Source organism: Anguilla rostrata, chromosome 2, assembly GCF_018555375.3.
Source record: "Anguilla rostrata isolate EN2019 chromosome 2, ASM1855537v3, whole genome shotgun sequence".
NCBI lineage: Eukaryota > Metazoa > Chordata > Actinopteri > Anguilliformes > Anguillidae > Anguilla > Anguilla rostrata.
The window spans coordinates 5,113,142-5,129,819 of record NC_057934.1 but is presented as its reverse complement, the minus strand read 5'-3'; the positions used below and the strand labels follow the sequence as shown (position 1 = coordinate 5,129,819).

The following is a 16,678-nucleotide window of genomic DNA, read 5'->3' as shown; positions in this document are numbered from 1 at the left end:
AGAAAGTTCTCTTATAGCACGAAAAAAATCAGTCTGTGGTTGTTCTCCTGATACAAGGCAATGTTTCCATCCAATGAGTTCAACGGATATACGGACGAGGTAAGAGAAGTAACGGAGGGCTGCAGTTGGGCTCCTGGCTGCCTGTTATAGCAGCCTGTGACAGCCCTGGTTTACAGGGGCATAAAGAAGCAGAGCGGGCTGATGAGACCTCGACGAAAACGAATCATGTAACCTGTCCTTCTGCGACCCCTTACTCGCACCCCTTTAGTAGGGCTATTGATCCAGACGTGCCCAGTCATTCTCAGCTCAGATTTCCAAGGTCAGTCTCTTCCCGTCTTACGTTACTGTTCTGGGGGGTACAGTGAGCTGTGTATTCAATAGGGTTCAATTTCAGATGCTTTATGGCACGTTGTTCCCGAACTATTTATCTTCATAGTCCGAAATTGCAGTTGATTTTCAAACAGTTATGTATGTCGAATGGCCATTGTAAGGTAATCTACATAATTATATTTTTTATAGAGAAAAGAGGTCTTAGTATCCATTAAGGTGCAATGCGCATTAACTCTTTAGTGAGCAAACAAACATCTTGCGAACTGGAACCTGTTCAAGGTCAAGGCAAGAAAAAAAAAGGGCAAAACCATCATGGCTCCCATAATACCTTACTGCTGTTCAGAGTCAAACAACACATCCATCAACCTCAGGGCTGGTGACCACTGCCGGACATATCAGAGGGCAAGACGGACTTTGAAGCAAAGTGCTGAATAAGCAACAAAGCGCCAGGAAGCTGAAGCAGACAGTGGGGAGGGCCTGATGTTGGGGGGGGGGGCATATCTGGCCAGTCAAATGACTTCCCCCACCCCAGGTCTCACATCGTCTGTCCGAGCTCGCTGTCCAGCCAGTCGCTGCCGCCCACGCTGCCCTGTCACTGGTCAGTGGTCACCGAGAGAAGGTTCCGGAATCAGAAGCCCGGCAGGGTTCCGGCCTAATTGCTCTGTAAACAAGGGCCCTGGGGTTTGTTTAAGGCTGCTGTCAGGTTAGCTTTGTCACCGTTAGCCGGGATGGGTCACATCATGGGCGGGTTATGCCCGGGACAGCCGACCTCCTCCTCCCCACCCCTGAATGATTCTGCCTCTGATAACCCTGTGGATGTCCCCCCCCCCCACCCCCCAAAAAAATGTTTTTTAAACATGCTGTTCATGTTTTAGTGCTCTCTCTCTGTGACCCCAGCCATCAGGACACACATATGAATTTTATTTCTGGGGAGCAGTTTTGAAGCCAGTAAAAACCTCTTTTAACCTCACAAGAATTGATTAAGGGGGGCAGGGGGGAGGCAATGAAGAGATAATGACAGCAGATAATGTAACAAAAGGGTTGGAGGCATGAACACTAGTTTTCAGGTTGGGGGAATGCTATGGGGAATGTGAGGATTCAAATTATAACAGGTTATTTATTAGTATTATTAAAATTTATTATTTTTAATAGCCTTTTCTCATTTTGTGTGTTTTTTTCAAAAGAGGACAAGCTGGACAGATTGTTGTTGAGCAACACTCGAAATGAGAGCCACAGGCTGCTCTGTGTTTACAGTCCCACAAATCAAAGCGGCAGGCCACAGCCTGGCTCAACCAGTCCGGCCGCAGAGAAGAGACAGACAAGAGAGAAACACCTTTAGAAATGAAACGCAAAGCCCTGGGGGAACAAAAAAGCAGTTAGCAGTTTCCCTGGGGAAACAAATAGCAGTGACACTTCCAGGGGCCTCGTGCCCAAAGGTGGCGTTTATTTAACGCACCCTGGGGCATTTCATGTCAATGTACCCTCTGAAATGTTCGGTGACCCTTGACCCTGCGGGCCCCCACAATTCTTTCATTGGTCACCTCTCGTGCCCGGGGTTCTGCTCTAAGCTCACTTTCAGTGTTCTAGAACTCCAATGCCTTCAGTTACCAGAAGAGGTTGTGACATCAGCATTAGAACGTTCAGTTGAGAACACTCTTTGTGATCTCACACCTTTAAAGGGTTAAAACAATTGGAGTTTTTAAAACAAAGATCAGAGAGAGAGACATTTTTCGGCGATCCCTTAGGCTGTTATCTTAAACGTTCTGAACTGGTTTTTCTTGCGGGGAACATTCTCCCACCTCTCCTTTTGTGTCGGTTTGCACCGACCCCTCCCTTTCTCCTCCCATTCTCCGCCCCCATTTCCGCGTTTTAATCCAGCGTTTAAAATTTGTCTCCTGTCCCCCTGTCATCAATGTCCAGGGGGATCAACGACTTCATCCTCCAGCCTTCCCACAGCTCCGAGGAGTCTGACCAATCAGGGGAGTCTCCTGAGAAACAGCTGGGGGTGGGAGGAGGGGGTCCCCTGGGCGAGCCTCAGCCATCAGAGCGCTCCAGGGTGGGGCCCCAAGAGAGTCCTGCATGGCACAGGCAAGGGGGGGGGGTGTTCCCAAAACAAACACCTCGCTTGGTCATGGCCGACTGGCAGGCAGCTATTGGGGTGGGGGCTGGTGGGGGCTGGTGCTTGCTCAACAGTAAAAAGAGCAGAGTCACACAGGCTCAACAGGGTTATCCTTCCAAAAAAACTGAATGAAATGCAGGTCAGGAAGAGGCCATTAACCCATTTCTGTGAGAATCCCCTTTACCTGTTCACTGTGAAGACTTCTCATTTTTTCACATCCTCTCATTCATGTCCTTTCATTTACATGCTCATCGAAGGCCTTCAGTAAGGCTACGCTTCCTCAAACTTTCCCAGCATGCACCCGTGCCTGCTCACACGATACTGAGGCTATGTGACCGAACCATAATTTAAAGCAGGCAGGCGTCACATTTGCACTCACAGGGACACAAGAATGTGCCATGACAACAGCATGAACACTCAGGTTACAGTGCGCCCAGGTTCACTTCCTGCATGGTTTACACGTGCACGCGTTTCGCAGGGATCGTGTCGCGTTCCCGTGCACGTGTGCCATGTCATCCTTCAGCATCCTCTCCCCAGTCAAAAATAGGCGTTCCCCTCTGAGCTGTCGTGTAAGAGGGGCTGGGCGTTCGGAAGTAAGGACTTTGTGTCGGGCAAAGACGACTACGCCCTGTTTCTTTGCGAAGATATGCAAAGGAGGGACTGCAGTCGACTGCGTCCTGCTGCGTTTCGATTGCAGCATGGAACAACTGCCTTTTGCTTTGGAATTTGAAAAGTGGAATTTGAAACAGAATTATGCGTTCGCAATGCGTTGATTCCCTCTTGGTGGTTAGGAGAATGTTGTGCTCGAGCCTTTGGCGCCACCTGGTGGCCGGAATGTAGACTGCTTTCACTAAAAGCAACCCAGGGCCCCACAATTCCCAAAGCCCTGGCTTGCAAGCAGGAGTGCTGATCTAGGATCAGTTTAGCCAGCTGTCATATCATGGATAGGGTTAGGATTGATATAGGAGAAAACTGAGTCATGATCAGTACTCCAATACGGAATTCAGAAAACCTTAGCACTGCAACAGCACAAAAGAGAGTCTACAGAGAATGTCCTATAGCGTGACCTAATGCATGTCTGAGTATTGCATTGCACTGCAACCAGATCAGCGTGATCAAATCAATGCAAACATACTTGAAAAGTAATTCATTTTTTCCAGCCGGCCCAAATAATCTCCATTAACCACACCTTATCAATGCATGCTTTGACATTCCCCTGCACCAGACAAGAGTGATGTCTGCTTGATGCAGCTCATTAATTGGCTAAGGTTAGGTTCTGGGTGCAGCGGTGAGGCAGTCCTGACTGTAAATCAGAAATGGGCTCTCGTGTGTGTTCGCTGTCACGCTCATAGAGACGTCATTAACACGAGCGATAAGAGAGGATTAATCATTAAACTAAACCTCAAGCTCTGCGATAAAGACGTACTGTATGAATAAAAAAAAAGACCTCAGGAACTTGGATGCTGACCCACACACACACACACACACACACACACACACACACACACACACACACACACACACACACACACACAGGCATACACACACACACAGGCACACACACACACACACAACCACACACACACACACACACACACACACACACACACACACACACGCACGTACGAAAACGTGGAAACACCACTAGCACACTTAACACATTATATATCTCTATTCACACTTTGAATTGCCCAACCAGAGGTCAGAACATGCATGTAAAAGGCAATTCATTTCTCACAAGCTGGGCTGTTATAAAAATGGAAACCTTTTCTTACATATCAAATAAATCAGCTGACCTCCCGCGGTGCGCGCTGCTAGCCGCAGGTAGCTAATCCCATACAGTAACGATCCTGAAGAGGCACAGAGACTGAAGCCTCTCAAAGCCTTGCTCTGGCTATCCAACGTCCCCCCTGCAAGGAAACAGCGGTGTGTGTGATTGTGTACAGACCTGACAGAAGCAAACAGGGCCTTTACACCAGGCAGGCCACTGATTTCCACGAGTCAGCAGTACTCTGTGAACTGGATCTGTGCCAGGGATTAACCCCCCCCACCCCCCACCCCATGTTTACCCCGTCCATGGGAGACCCCCACGCCCTCCTTATGAGCACCCGGGGCTTGTGGGATATCGGGAGAGCAGAGGGGCTCGGTCCAGTGGAGGACTCGGGCATCTTCCAGAGACCCCGCCTCAAATATTACTTTTTTTTTTTTTTCATAATTTTTTGGAATGTTCCTTGGAGTGTACTATAGGTTTCAGCATAGTAGAATAAATATATGGTTCTTGATATTAAAACAAGAGACAGAAATTAATGGCTGGGTCTCTGGAGGATATGACATGTGAATCACACATTATTATTATTATTATTATTATTATTATTATTAGTATTATTATTATTAGTATTAGTATTATTATTATTATGTCATTTTAGCCACACCATTTAGCCACATGCATCTCTGTGCACGGACGGCTTCACTGAGCGCTGCATGGAGAACAGATGCAACACATGTCACTGAATAAACCCAGCGAGAGCAATTGTGTCAGACGGGGTGAACAGTGATCTCGGCCAAAACGGACCGCGCCCTTAACTGGTCACAACAGACCCGCAGTCAAAGACGATGGGATTATCAGTGCGCTGGCTGTAAACGGGCCTGTTGCAACACAGACCATCTGCACAGAGGTTCCAGCCCGACAACAGCATCTGGATCCAAATAATATTCTGTTTTTTTTATTGGCTATCGCTCCTGGCCAGTAGCCAAAGGGCAGAGATCCCCCCCCCCTTCCCCCCCCCCATCACCACATCCCAATTTGTCCTGTCCCCATCCCCTCATAAGACGGTTAGCCAACAAAAATAACTTCCAGGTGTTTGCCAAAAATTTGTTTCCTCTGCAAAAAGAATTCCCGCATGGGATCTGTCCTACGACGTTAAGTAATGCAAGATATTAATGGGCAGCTATTCCTTCGCATCTCAAAATAAGACAGCAGTTGTTTCTCTGGAAGACTACATTTGCACAATTCAGCATTTTTTTTTTTAACATAAACTGAGCTCAAAACTAAATCAGGACTTATTTATTTATTTACTTATTTATGTACTTGGCCACAAATGTTAAATATGACGAATTGCGCTTTTATTCTGCATCATATTGATGGATCTAGTTATGAGTCTACAAAACTTAGATAATTAGTGCAAGTTTCAGAAGCAAAAGTATGCACTTTGGTGAAATTCCCTTTGAGGTAACAGACATCAACGTGGCACGTATGTATAGTAGCCTGCAGGTACCAGGTCATAGAGTGCATTGTCCGTTGCTAGTGAGTTAGCTGGATGAGCCATACAAGAGGAACAGACAGTAAGCTTATAGTTATTATAAACTTTTTTTGGGTTTTTTTATGCTCAATGAGACCATCTGTTATGCTGACAATGTGTTTGTTAATCATGCTAATCACATATGAATGCATTTTTCCATAAATGTTTTTTTATTATCAATGTAAAAGGTTAAGATAATTATGAGACACTGTGTGAAGAAAAAAACTTGGAATGTAACATGTTTAATTTTTGGTGCAACAAAACTATCCATTGCTTCACCATAGCATTGACTTTTTTTTCTTGCAATATTGGAACATGACAAAACCCCAAATATCAAATACAGATGTGCCTGAGGAAATCTCATATTGGCTTTTGGCCTATGTAATCAGGGCAGAATATAAGCATTACTTCACCACTAGGGGGCAGGCTTTCCTCTTTATAAACCGCCAAATAAACTGATCGCTGCAGCTCATCCATGGAAACATTGTGTTGTATCGGTTGCTTAGTAACATTTTATTCCAACAGGTCTTTTTTGAACACGTAATCTTAACCGTTGTTATGATCCGATTACTTCCCACTACAACTTATGGAGGATGGCAAATAATATCCAGGGCGATTCACTGGATAAAAATGGTATAATGCCTGGCAAACTGCCTCTGGACCAGTGCATGCTGGGATAGGCTCCAGCACCTCCCACGACCCTGACCAGGATAAGCAGGTATAGATAATGGATGAACGGTATAATGCCCATAAAGTCTAAGGGGCTGTATCAGCCTGGATACACTCAGTGGCCCTCTTTGTAACACAAAAAACATATAGTGTTGCTTCTCTGCAGAAATGTTTTAGCACACAAACATACAGAAGAAGAGGAAAGAGATGGCGCAGTCTTGCCAGAATCTTTACTCGGAAGAATACTGGAGCAGGTCATGTGGAAGAATACGTAATAATTAAACAAGAAAAGATTTGTGTTCCGTTCTGCCTTTCTCGTTTTACCTGGCTAGATTAAGTGATTGTTTTTCACAGGTGTGTTTACCTTTTTCAATATATACTATTTTTTATTTATGTAATTATTCTCTTCTTTTTTTTAAGTTTTTCACTGCAATAAACTCAATAATTGCTTCATTTTTATTGGGTGGCAGACGTGATTGTAGGCCTACACATACACAGCAAAATGTCCAGAGTTAATTCAACACTTAATAGATAACATTTGGTCCCAATATTCCAGAATGGAACCGAATGTTATCTGTTCAGATTTGAATTAACACTGCACATTTTACTGTGTAAGACTTTCATCCAAACATCCAGGATAACAGGTGGCATGCCTCTCCTAAACAATTATTATTGGTCAACTGCAGAACAAACGTTACGATCACAGAGTCAAGACTGTTAGAGCCCTAAACTTGTATTCCTAGTCTTACTCTTTAGTATGAAATTGAATTGTTTATCGGTTATGTGCAATTCCTCCAACTATTCCAGCTGAAAACAAAGATGCAGGCCAATTAAATGACAAATTAAGTACTGTTGTCGTAACACAAGCAGTTTGGCTCCAAAGCACAACAATTTTCTGGTTTGTTTGCTGCTGAATCAAATAGCCACTAGATGGCGATAAAAGCCAGAATTTGCGCTATTGAGTTGTCCTGATCCGTTTTTTGCATGCTCTACAGCAGGGTACGCAGTAATGCCAATAATGGAACAAACAGACCTGAATTATTCAATGCTGTTGAAATCAGTGTCACTGCAAAATAATTAAACATTTTTGCAATTCATGTGAATTATTAATTAATTATAATTCACTTTCCCAACCAAGTGATTATTTATGACGTACACTTGAAGTTTTTTCGATGTTAGGTTCATACAGAGAGATGACCTGTAACTCCATTTACTGAAACAGTTATCGTCTTAGACCTACAGTGCCATGAAAAAGCGTTTTCCCCCTTCCTGATCTCCTCTGTTACGGCATATTTGTCACACTGAATGGTCTCACATCTTTAGATAAAAAATCCATCTTAGACATAATGCATGCATTCTATCTCACACAATGTGCACAAAGATAATAAGAAATGTCAATAGGGGACAATGCCAACACGGCCACTATCCGGGGTCCACCAAGGGCCCTGACTCACAAGGGGCCCCAAAAATTATTAGAACCTAAGACTTTCTAGCATGGTGGGGCCCAATGTGAAATATTTTCTTAGTTTTAATGCTGCCTTCCCATTTTTATCTAGCTGGAGTTTTATCCATTTTGTTAGAAGGTGTTTTTGCGGGTACATTTTTACATCATAAATATCATAAATTAAGACGCAGTTTAGCAGACAACATCAAACAGAATTAATTATTTTATTAATAGATGTACCAAGCTGTGCCAATCACGGCCAAACAAATAAAACCTGGGGTTAAGTCGTGACAGGCTAAACAGAAAGTAGGCTGAACATTGGATGTCTCTTTAAAACTACTCTTTGGACTCCGGAATTGTACAGAAAGACACTGAGCTAGGTTCTTCCGCTGCCATAAAGGTTTCTTTTGTTGTTTGAAAGGGCTGGTTCCAATACCTTATCCTCAAAGTCATTCCATGCAAACACAAAAAAGGTGACGGTGGTTGGGCTTAAGTAATTTATGCGTTTCATTACGAAATAATAACAATGAATCAAAGAGCTTTTCATAATCTTTCATAAACACATATTGTGGTGCGCTAGTAGTAGCCGTCGCGTTACTTAGGTTTAACTTGCTAGACTGCAAATGTTTAATTGTAGAAGCTTTTGTTGGTCAAATATGACGAACTTTCTGCAACAAAGTCAGCTAGCGAGGTCCTATGTGCGCTAGTTGGTGAAGCATTTGAAAAACAAGAAATAGGAGGAACCGTAACAGCTGCTTTTAAGTCTCCACCGCCGATCTGATATTTTAATGCTCAGTGGTCTCTACCACTTCCACTCCGGGTCCCACACGGGCTGCAGTCAGTCGAACTTGACGTCATCGCTTCCGCCCTGAACCCCCCTCCCCCCCCCCTCGCTCTCTCTCTCTCTCTCTCTCTGTCTCTCTCTCTCTCTTTCCCCCTCCTCCTCCACCTCCTCCGTCGGCGGCGCTGGCCGCAGCCTGCAGAATCCAACATGGAGTAACAAGAGATGGGGCTCGTGCGGGGCCACCCTCAGCAACATCCGCGCACACTCTAAACCACGGGATTTCGATAGTCGCGTTTATCCTTGCGCTGCACGTTTGAACAAGCAAAAGAGAAGGCTCGGAACCCAGGGGATTTACACTTTTCGGTGGATACACTTCTCTAAACGTTTGTAGAAAAAAAAAAGAGAACAAAAAGCGGCAACCCTAAGAAGGGAGAAAGAACAAAGACAAACATCGAAAAAACTCTGGAGAAAAACGGTGCTACAGTATGTGAAAGCCAGGAGGTACGGAGCAGAGGCAAAGACAAAAATGAAGAGAACAGTGTGTGTGCCCGTTGTGGGAATTCATCGTAGGTGAAACGTAAAAAATGACCGAAGAAACACACCCAGACGAGTAAGTTGCTGGACTTTTAAAATAGTCATTTTTTCCCCCCACCTTTTACTTGTTTATCACTTGTGCGGAATGTCTATGCGTGTGGAAGCTGCATGATCTTTGCGTGCTTGGAGTGATATGTGCGCTATTAAGAAGTTAAGTAGGTTTAGTCAAGTTGCCGCACTGTTTTCTGACTTCAAACGCTTTGTTGCAATGTGCAATTGACAGTGGACGGAGAGGGGGGTGGTGGTTGGGCCCCCTCTTCGCTCCACGGCTTCGGTCTTGAGAAGGCTGTGGAGGGAGGGACGAGGGGCAGGGGTGGGGGTGGATCGGAAACATTTTGTAAAGGGATTTACAGTGAATAGATCTTTTAAAATGTGGCGTATGCCCCTGCGCACAACTTGCTGTCGAGTGCAGTTGGCTAAAATTTTCGTGCTGATTCCTGTTTTCACACGATGCGTAAACGTTTAAGCTTCACTCATGGCGCTAGAGCGTTGTTTTAATTTGTTTAGCAAAGGTAAGACGGCGAGAGAGCCTTTCTTTGTGGACGTGAATCAACTGATATGTAATATCCGCCATTTCTTTTCTGAATCGTTCCGATTTGCATACCGCACTTCATTCATAAAAACACCAACGGTGGAGTCTGGGGATGCAGCGCACGTAATTGACAAAGCTGGACACATTTTCAACCGACAAAAACATTTAGCTTGGTCGTTATAGTTGTGTTACTAAGGCGTAGTGTAATTTCTGAATCGCTGAACATTTATTGGCCTGTAGGCTAAAGTCAGACGATCCGAATAGACAGTCGGGGGTTGTGGCGTATCGCATTTGTCTGCAGTCAGCGTACAAGCGTTACATTCAGCCTACTTTTCAGAAATATTATTTGCAGATTGCTTATGAAATGTATATATACCAGAAACACATTTTAATCCCTCTCGAAGACTGCATGTGTTGTAGGCTACACGGCGTGCTGGAGTAGCCTTGACCAGTAGTCCACACTTTAAAAACGCAGGAAGCCTGAAGCCTAGTGCCTATTTATACGTAGAGGGGACAACTGTAGACTTATCGAATATTTTCGTCCAGGAACTATTTTGTCTCGGGGATAATGCATAACATAACCAGCGTTAAGACATGTAGCCTGGCGTTGGCAATTGAGGAATACTGCGAATCATTCTGACGGCTCCTCGGTAAATGTCGTAACCTTCTGTCGGCCGTAGCTACACGGCTCGACTCGCACTGTCTTGGAAAGGATACCGAATATCCCCACGCGAGGATCAACGCTGCACACTAATGGCGTTACGATTACACGACACATTAGCCAAGTTTACACTTAAGGGTCTAGGAATTAATTATTTGTGACGGATATTGAAAAGAAAGGTTGGTGCTTCCTCGCCATGTGCAAATTTGAGCACTTGAACAGTTATTGTGATTGTGCCAGCCTGGTGTGTTTTCAGCCCAAAGTCTGTTTACTTTTAAATTTTAATTAGATATCTTGTTTCTGCGTTCGTGCTGGCATTTGTTTCCGGAGCCTTTCCCGTAAAGCGCATGGAGGTGACCAAATTTGTGCACCCTTGTTTCACAAGGATTTATGACATTCCCTCTTACACCCTTCTGGGTACACAAATGAGTCAAGGGCCGGTGAATAATGAAAATGTAATAGAGGTTGTGAAATGTTTACTTTCGTTCTTAGTGGAGAAAATTCAGAACGTCGGTTTGTGTCCTCAGCGTTCATGCATGGCCTGATTCAGGGAGGTCTTCTAAGGAACTCGGATGAGTATGTATCGCACAGACACGTTGTGTGAAGGTGTAACGGCAAAGGATATGTTTTGCTCAGCTGTCAGGAAGTAGCTATTTATTTACGTAGAGGTGTCAACATGCTGAACAGTTTGTTGGGTCGTATAGCAATTCAGGCCATTGGGGTGTTGAAGACCTTACTGCAGCTCTGGATTCTTTTTATGTTGTAGGTAAATGGTGATGGGGAGCTTATATTTTTTTGCTGGACCGCAACAGCGGGGCCAGCCCTACAAAGGCAAATGTCTGTGACTGACTGAGTGATGAAGTTACACCATTGGTCGGCCGAGCTATGAAGTTACACCATTGGTCGACCTGATCACGTGTGTTAGGTCCAGCCATATACTAGGTTTTCTAGTTTTGTTTAGTAGATGGTGAGCTTAGATGTCGTACCACTTAAACCTGCAGTTTCTATATCATGTCCTCCTCTTCTCTGCAAAGTGTGTGTGTCTGTGTGAGAGAAAATGAGTGTGTTGGTATGTGATAGTGAGTGTGTGTGAGTGTGTTGGTGTGTGAGAGCGAGAGTGTGTTGGTGTGTGATAGTGAATGTGTGTGAGTGCAAGTGAGTGTGTTGGTGTGTGAGAGCGAGAGTGTGTTGGTGTGTGATAGTGAGTGTGTGTGAGTGTGTTGGTGTGTGAGAGAGAGAGTGTTGATGTGTGCATGTTTAGTTTTTTTTGGGGGGGGGGGACTATGGCTCTGGTAGCATTTATTGATCAGAGTAATGATGCCCCACACAACCGCTGAACCCTGATCTGTCGATAACCGCACGGAGGGCAGGAGTGGGGAAATGACATTCAGAAAGAGGTCACTGCGGCCATCCCTGCTTCCTGGACGAGCGCAGGCCCGGATCGATTTCATATCGCCCCCCCCCCCCCTCGCTACGAGGTAGCGTGTCAGTTTTTCGCCGAGGTGGCAGGGCAGGGGGAAGAGGACAGGAGAAAGAGAACAAGCGCGAATCCGCAATAGCTGCGACCACACACGCGCACGCACCCATGTGCGCACGCATCCACGCACTCACCCTCACACAAACACGTGACCTCTGCTTTGGCTCACGACCAGCCTTCCCACGAAATCTTGTGCAAATCCGTGAATCCATTCGGGAGTCATGCGCCTTTTTTTTTGTGATAGGCCACACCCATCGCCACGCCCCCCTCTTGGTCAGTCGGCCTTGAAAGTTACTCGGCTCTACCTTCCGGTCACGACCAACCTCCGTGCCAAATTTCGACCTCCTGTGGGCGAAAACTGCGGCCGCTACGGGGTGGGTCACTTTTGTGGACCGACCGACCGACCGACCAATGGACAGACAGAGCTGTAGAGCTGCGGTCGCGGCTAAAAAGAAAACGCCGGCAGCCGCGCGCAGTGATGGCGACTCTCAGGAGCGTGTGTCCGCCCTCCCGGCCCCAGAGTTATCCTCCCTCCGTTTCATTTGTTGATTTTTTTGACTTGGACAAAGAGAGAGGCCCTTCTGTTGCGCACTCACTGCCAGGTTCTCTCCCCTCCCCGTGTAAAACGTGCCTACGGGGCGGTTAAAAAAGCACTTCCTGTTCCCTGCGCCGCCGCCGCGGATCCGTGGGGTCTGCGCAGAAGGCTGCGTTCTTACCGTCCCGCAGGTCTGCGCAGACACGCGGCGGAACTTTCAGGCGTGAGAACGCGGCCGTTTCCACGGCACCGTGTGGAACACGGGAGGAAGGAACGCGCTCTTAATCCACGGCTGCAAAGTGCTCAGACTTCGGCTGTTTCTCGCGAGGGTGCTGTCTGCACACGCGGGGGGAGAACGACAGAAAGTAATTTATTGTTAATAGAAAGGGTTTTTTTCTGTGTGTGTGTGTGTGTGTGTGTGTTCTTTTTCGGTTTGAGGTTGAAAAGCTGGCTGAGCTGTTGAGGTCTCTCCACTGCGCGTGTGTGTTATAGAGGAGACGGGCGCTTGCCAAATTGCCAAATCTGTGAGGAGCGAGGAAGAGAGGCCTGCCTACACACGTTTATATATATCTCCCTTTCTCTCGCTCACTCTCTCTCCCCCCTTCTCTCTTTCTGCCTCTTTCTTTCTCTCTCTGCCTCTTTCTTTCTCTTCTCTCTTTCACCTTCTCTCTCTCTCTCTCTCTCTCTCTCTCTCTCTCCCCCCCCTTCTCTCTCTCTCTCTCTCTCTCTCTCTCTCTCTCTCTCTCTCTCTCTCTCTCTCTCTCTCTCTCTCTCTCTCTCTCTCTCTCTTTCTCCTCTCTCTCTCTCTCTCTCTCTCTGATGGAGGTCTGTTGCCCATGTGGTGTTTGAGCTCCAGGGGCTGTGTATACCCTCTGGTGCTCGGTCAGTGTTGGGGGGGTAAATATTTTACTGCTTTAAAAGACAAAAGGCAGTAAGGGCAGTTTTATGAGGAGCGTAAAAACCCAGTTAAGTCTATGAGTTTATGCATCTGCGCCAGGGAGCGCGGTCAAACAGGCGCGGTCTCCAGGTGTGTTACACTGAAACACTTCCCCACATCTGCCCCAGTGAGCGCAGTCAAACAGGCGCGGTCTCCAGGTGTGTTACGCTGAAACACTTCCCCACATCTGCCCCAGTGAGCGCAGTCAAACAGGCGCGGTCTCCAGGTGTGTTACGCTGAAACACTTCCCCACATCTGCCCCAGTGAGCGCAGTCAAACAGGCGTGGTCTCCAGGTGTGTTACACTGAAACGCTTCCCCACATCTGCCCCAGTGAGTGCAGTCAAACAGGCGGGGTCTCCAGGTGTGTTACGCTGAAACGCTTCCCCACATCTGCCCCAGTGAGCGCAGTCAAACAGGCGCGGTCTCCAGGTGTGTTACGCTGAAACGCTTCCCCACATCTGCCCCAGTGAGGGCAGTCAGCCAGGCACGGTGTCCCTGTGTGTTACACTGAAACGCTTCCCCCGGTCCAGAGCGTCCGAGCGTCGGCCTATTCCCGGCCCTGTCCCCGGGAACATTTTAGACGTGCCGGTGAGAACTGTGAGGTCATCTACGGACGGTTTTTATCTGAGGGCCCGCTCTGGATCCACAAACCGGCCGGCTTTCACAGGCAGGCCTTCACAGAGAGGGCTTCACAGAGAGGCCTTCAGACAGCGGCTTTCACAGGTCATTTTAAACCCTCGCACTGTAATTTCTATCCTGATATTTGTAATGCTGCTCATTTGAATGCGGTTGAGAGGGCGCCCTGGCCTGGGACGTGGCGCTGCGTCGCAGTGAGAGCTCAGCGCAGATCGAGCCTTTCTGATGCGCGTTTCGTGGCCCTTTGTGCCCTTATGATGCCACGGTGTCCCGGGGGGGGCGCTGACCCCCCCGCGTCTCTCTGCCCGGGCCGTGGTCCCGACGTGGCGGATGTTTGTGTGCCGTTTGGGGCGAGTTTGTGACCCCGGCTGTACCGTCCCCGGGTCCTGTCAGGAAGCGCCCGGGCCAAATGGGACCGTGACAGGCCTAATGGCGGATGGATTTCCTTTACTGACTTCCGCTCGATAGAGGCATCGGCCGCCCCCACCCAACCCCCCATCCCCCCCCCCCCCCGGCTCCGCTACCGTATCGACCCCCCTCCCGGAACGCCGCAAAGTTTCGGATTTCTGTCGAGGACGCGGAACACGCAAGGTCAAAACGCGGTTGTTTTTCACGGCGCACTTTCGGTAGGGAACAGCGAGGACATCTCTCTTTGATGAAAAAAAAACAGCTAGGAAAGATGCGTAAGGCGCAGGAAGGCACAGGGGTGCACTGAAATGGGTGTGTGTGCGAAAAACGCCTGGTGCTCTGCTGGAATGGGGCACTGAACCACCGGAAGATGTTCTTCTGTGAAGACGTTGTGCTGAGGAGCTTCTCTGCTTCGGGGCCTGATCTCCCAGCCCCTCTGTCAGGCCGATCTTAAGGCTGGTATAACACCCAGGCCGATATACAGCCCCCGAATGTAAAGTCACCCCACTGTACGATACCAACACGCTTCGTTTCCACAGACGCCCCCTACAGGCTGCTCTGCTCTGACCGCATTACTGACTGCTGTGGCCTGTCCACCACCAAACACTTAGAACACAGACGTTGTGATTTAAGCAAAGTCTGTATGTCTACCAGCTATGGGTGTGTACACACACACATGCGCACACACACACCAATGCATGCAAACACACACACACACACAAACGTACGCACACACCACACACACACATGCATGCAAACACACGCACGCACTTGAACACACACACACAAACATACGCACACACCACACACAAACACAAGCACATGCACACACACACACACACACAGATGCAGCCTCTCCAGAGCAAACTCCTCTTCACTGCTTTCATCTCCTGCGTGTGTGTGTGTGAAAGGAAGCTCAAACCAGATCCCATCAGTCTCATCAGCGGTAATGAAAAGCAGCGTTTCTCAGACGTCCAAATCAGCCGGGAGCCAAAAAGTTGACGAGCATAAATAGTCCCAGACAGAGTAAAAAGATCTGAGTGTGTGCGTGTGTGTGCGTTTGCATGCGTACATGTGTGCATGTGTGTGAGTGAGTGTGAGTGTGCATGGACATGTGAGTGCGTGTGTGTGTGAGTGAGTGAGTGAGTGGGTGTGCGTGAGTGAATGAATGTGTGAGTGAGTGGGTGTGTGTGTGTGTGTGTGTGTGTGTGAGTGAGTGGATGTGTGTGTGAGTGAATGAATGAGTGGGTGTGTGTGAGTGAGTGAGTGGGTGTGTGTGTGTGTGTGTGAGTGAGTGGATGTGTGTGTGAGTGAGTGAGTGGGTGTGTGAGTGAGTGGGTGTGTGTGTGTGTGTGTGAGTGGGTGTGTGTGTGTGAGTGAGTGGATGTGTGTGTGAGTGAATGAATGAGTGGGTGTGTGTAAGTGAGTGAGTGAGTGTGTGCGTGAGTGAATGAATGGGTGTGTGAGTGTGAGTGGGTGTGTGTGTTTGTGGGTGTGTGAGTGAGTGGATGTGTGTGTGAGTGAGTGAGTGGGTGTGTGAGTGAGTGGATGTGTGTGTGAGTGAGTGAATGAATGAGTGGGTGTGTGTAAGTGAGTGAGTGAGTGTGTGAGTGAGTGGGTGGGTGTGTGAGTGAGTGTCCTGTAGTTCGGTGTCAGGTCCTGCTTCGCCCTCATTTGCAGGGTCATCAGCGCCTTATCGGGCCGTTCCCTCAAATTTCATTCCGTTTCTCGTCCACCCAAGATGCCATAAAAGTGAAGCGTTTGTTTGCCTAAGCCACTCCACTACTGTAAACTAGCCTGTGCAAACAGGGCCTTCAGCCTCCTCAGGCCTGTTCCCACCGAGGAGGAACGCAGTGCATTGTGGGACGGTCAACAACGCCCAGAACTCCTGAACGGGACGATACGGGTTGTACCTTTTTTTGTGTCGTTTTTTTTTTTTTTTTGCCTACGCGTTTCCTGTCGTGATGTCATTCTGGAATGTGAACGTGTGCTTTCTGTCATGGCTACAATCGTCACTGTCACAGAGCAGAGCAGGGCAGCCCAGCCCTGTCCCTCGAGATCTACCGTCTCGTACACTTCTAATTTCGGCCCTAATTTTGGCAAAACCTGACTCCACTAATGAGCAGTGAGCAGTGAGATCGCTAGCTGTTGAATGACGTGTGGGTTTGTTAGGGGTTGGAGTGAAAACTTGCAGGATGGTCAATCTCCAGGAACTGGGTTGGGCCGCCCTTGTCGTAGATAGCATAAATATG

At 47.6% G+C, this 16,678-nt stretch overlaps 1 protein-coding gene across 1 annotated transcript in view; it reads left to right on the top strand.

Annotated features, from left to right (window-relative positions):
* Positions 1 to 8,247: 8,247 nt before the first annotated feature.
* Positions 8,248 to 16,678, top strand: part of spred2a (sprouty related EVH1 domain containing 2a) — a 40,936-nt gene continuing 32,505 nt past the window's right edge. Inside the window, exon 1 of the mRNA XM_064316586.1 lies at positions 8,248 to 9,255. Within this exon, the coding sequence (XP_064172656.1) occupies positions 9,230 to 9,255 (26 nt within the window). The 5' untranslated portion in view covers positions 8,248 to 9,229. The remainder of the gene's footprint in view (positions 9,256 to 16,678) is intronic.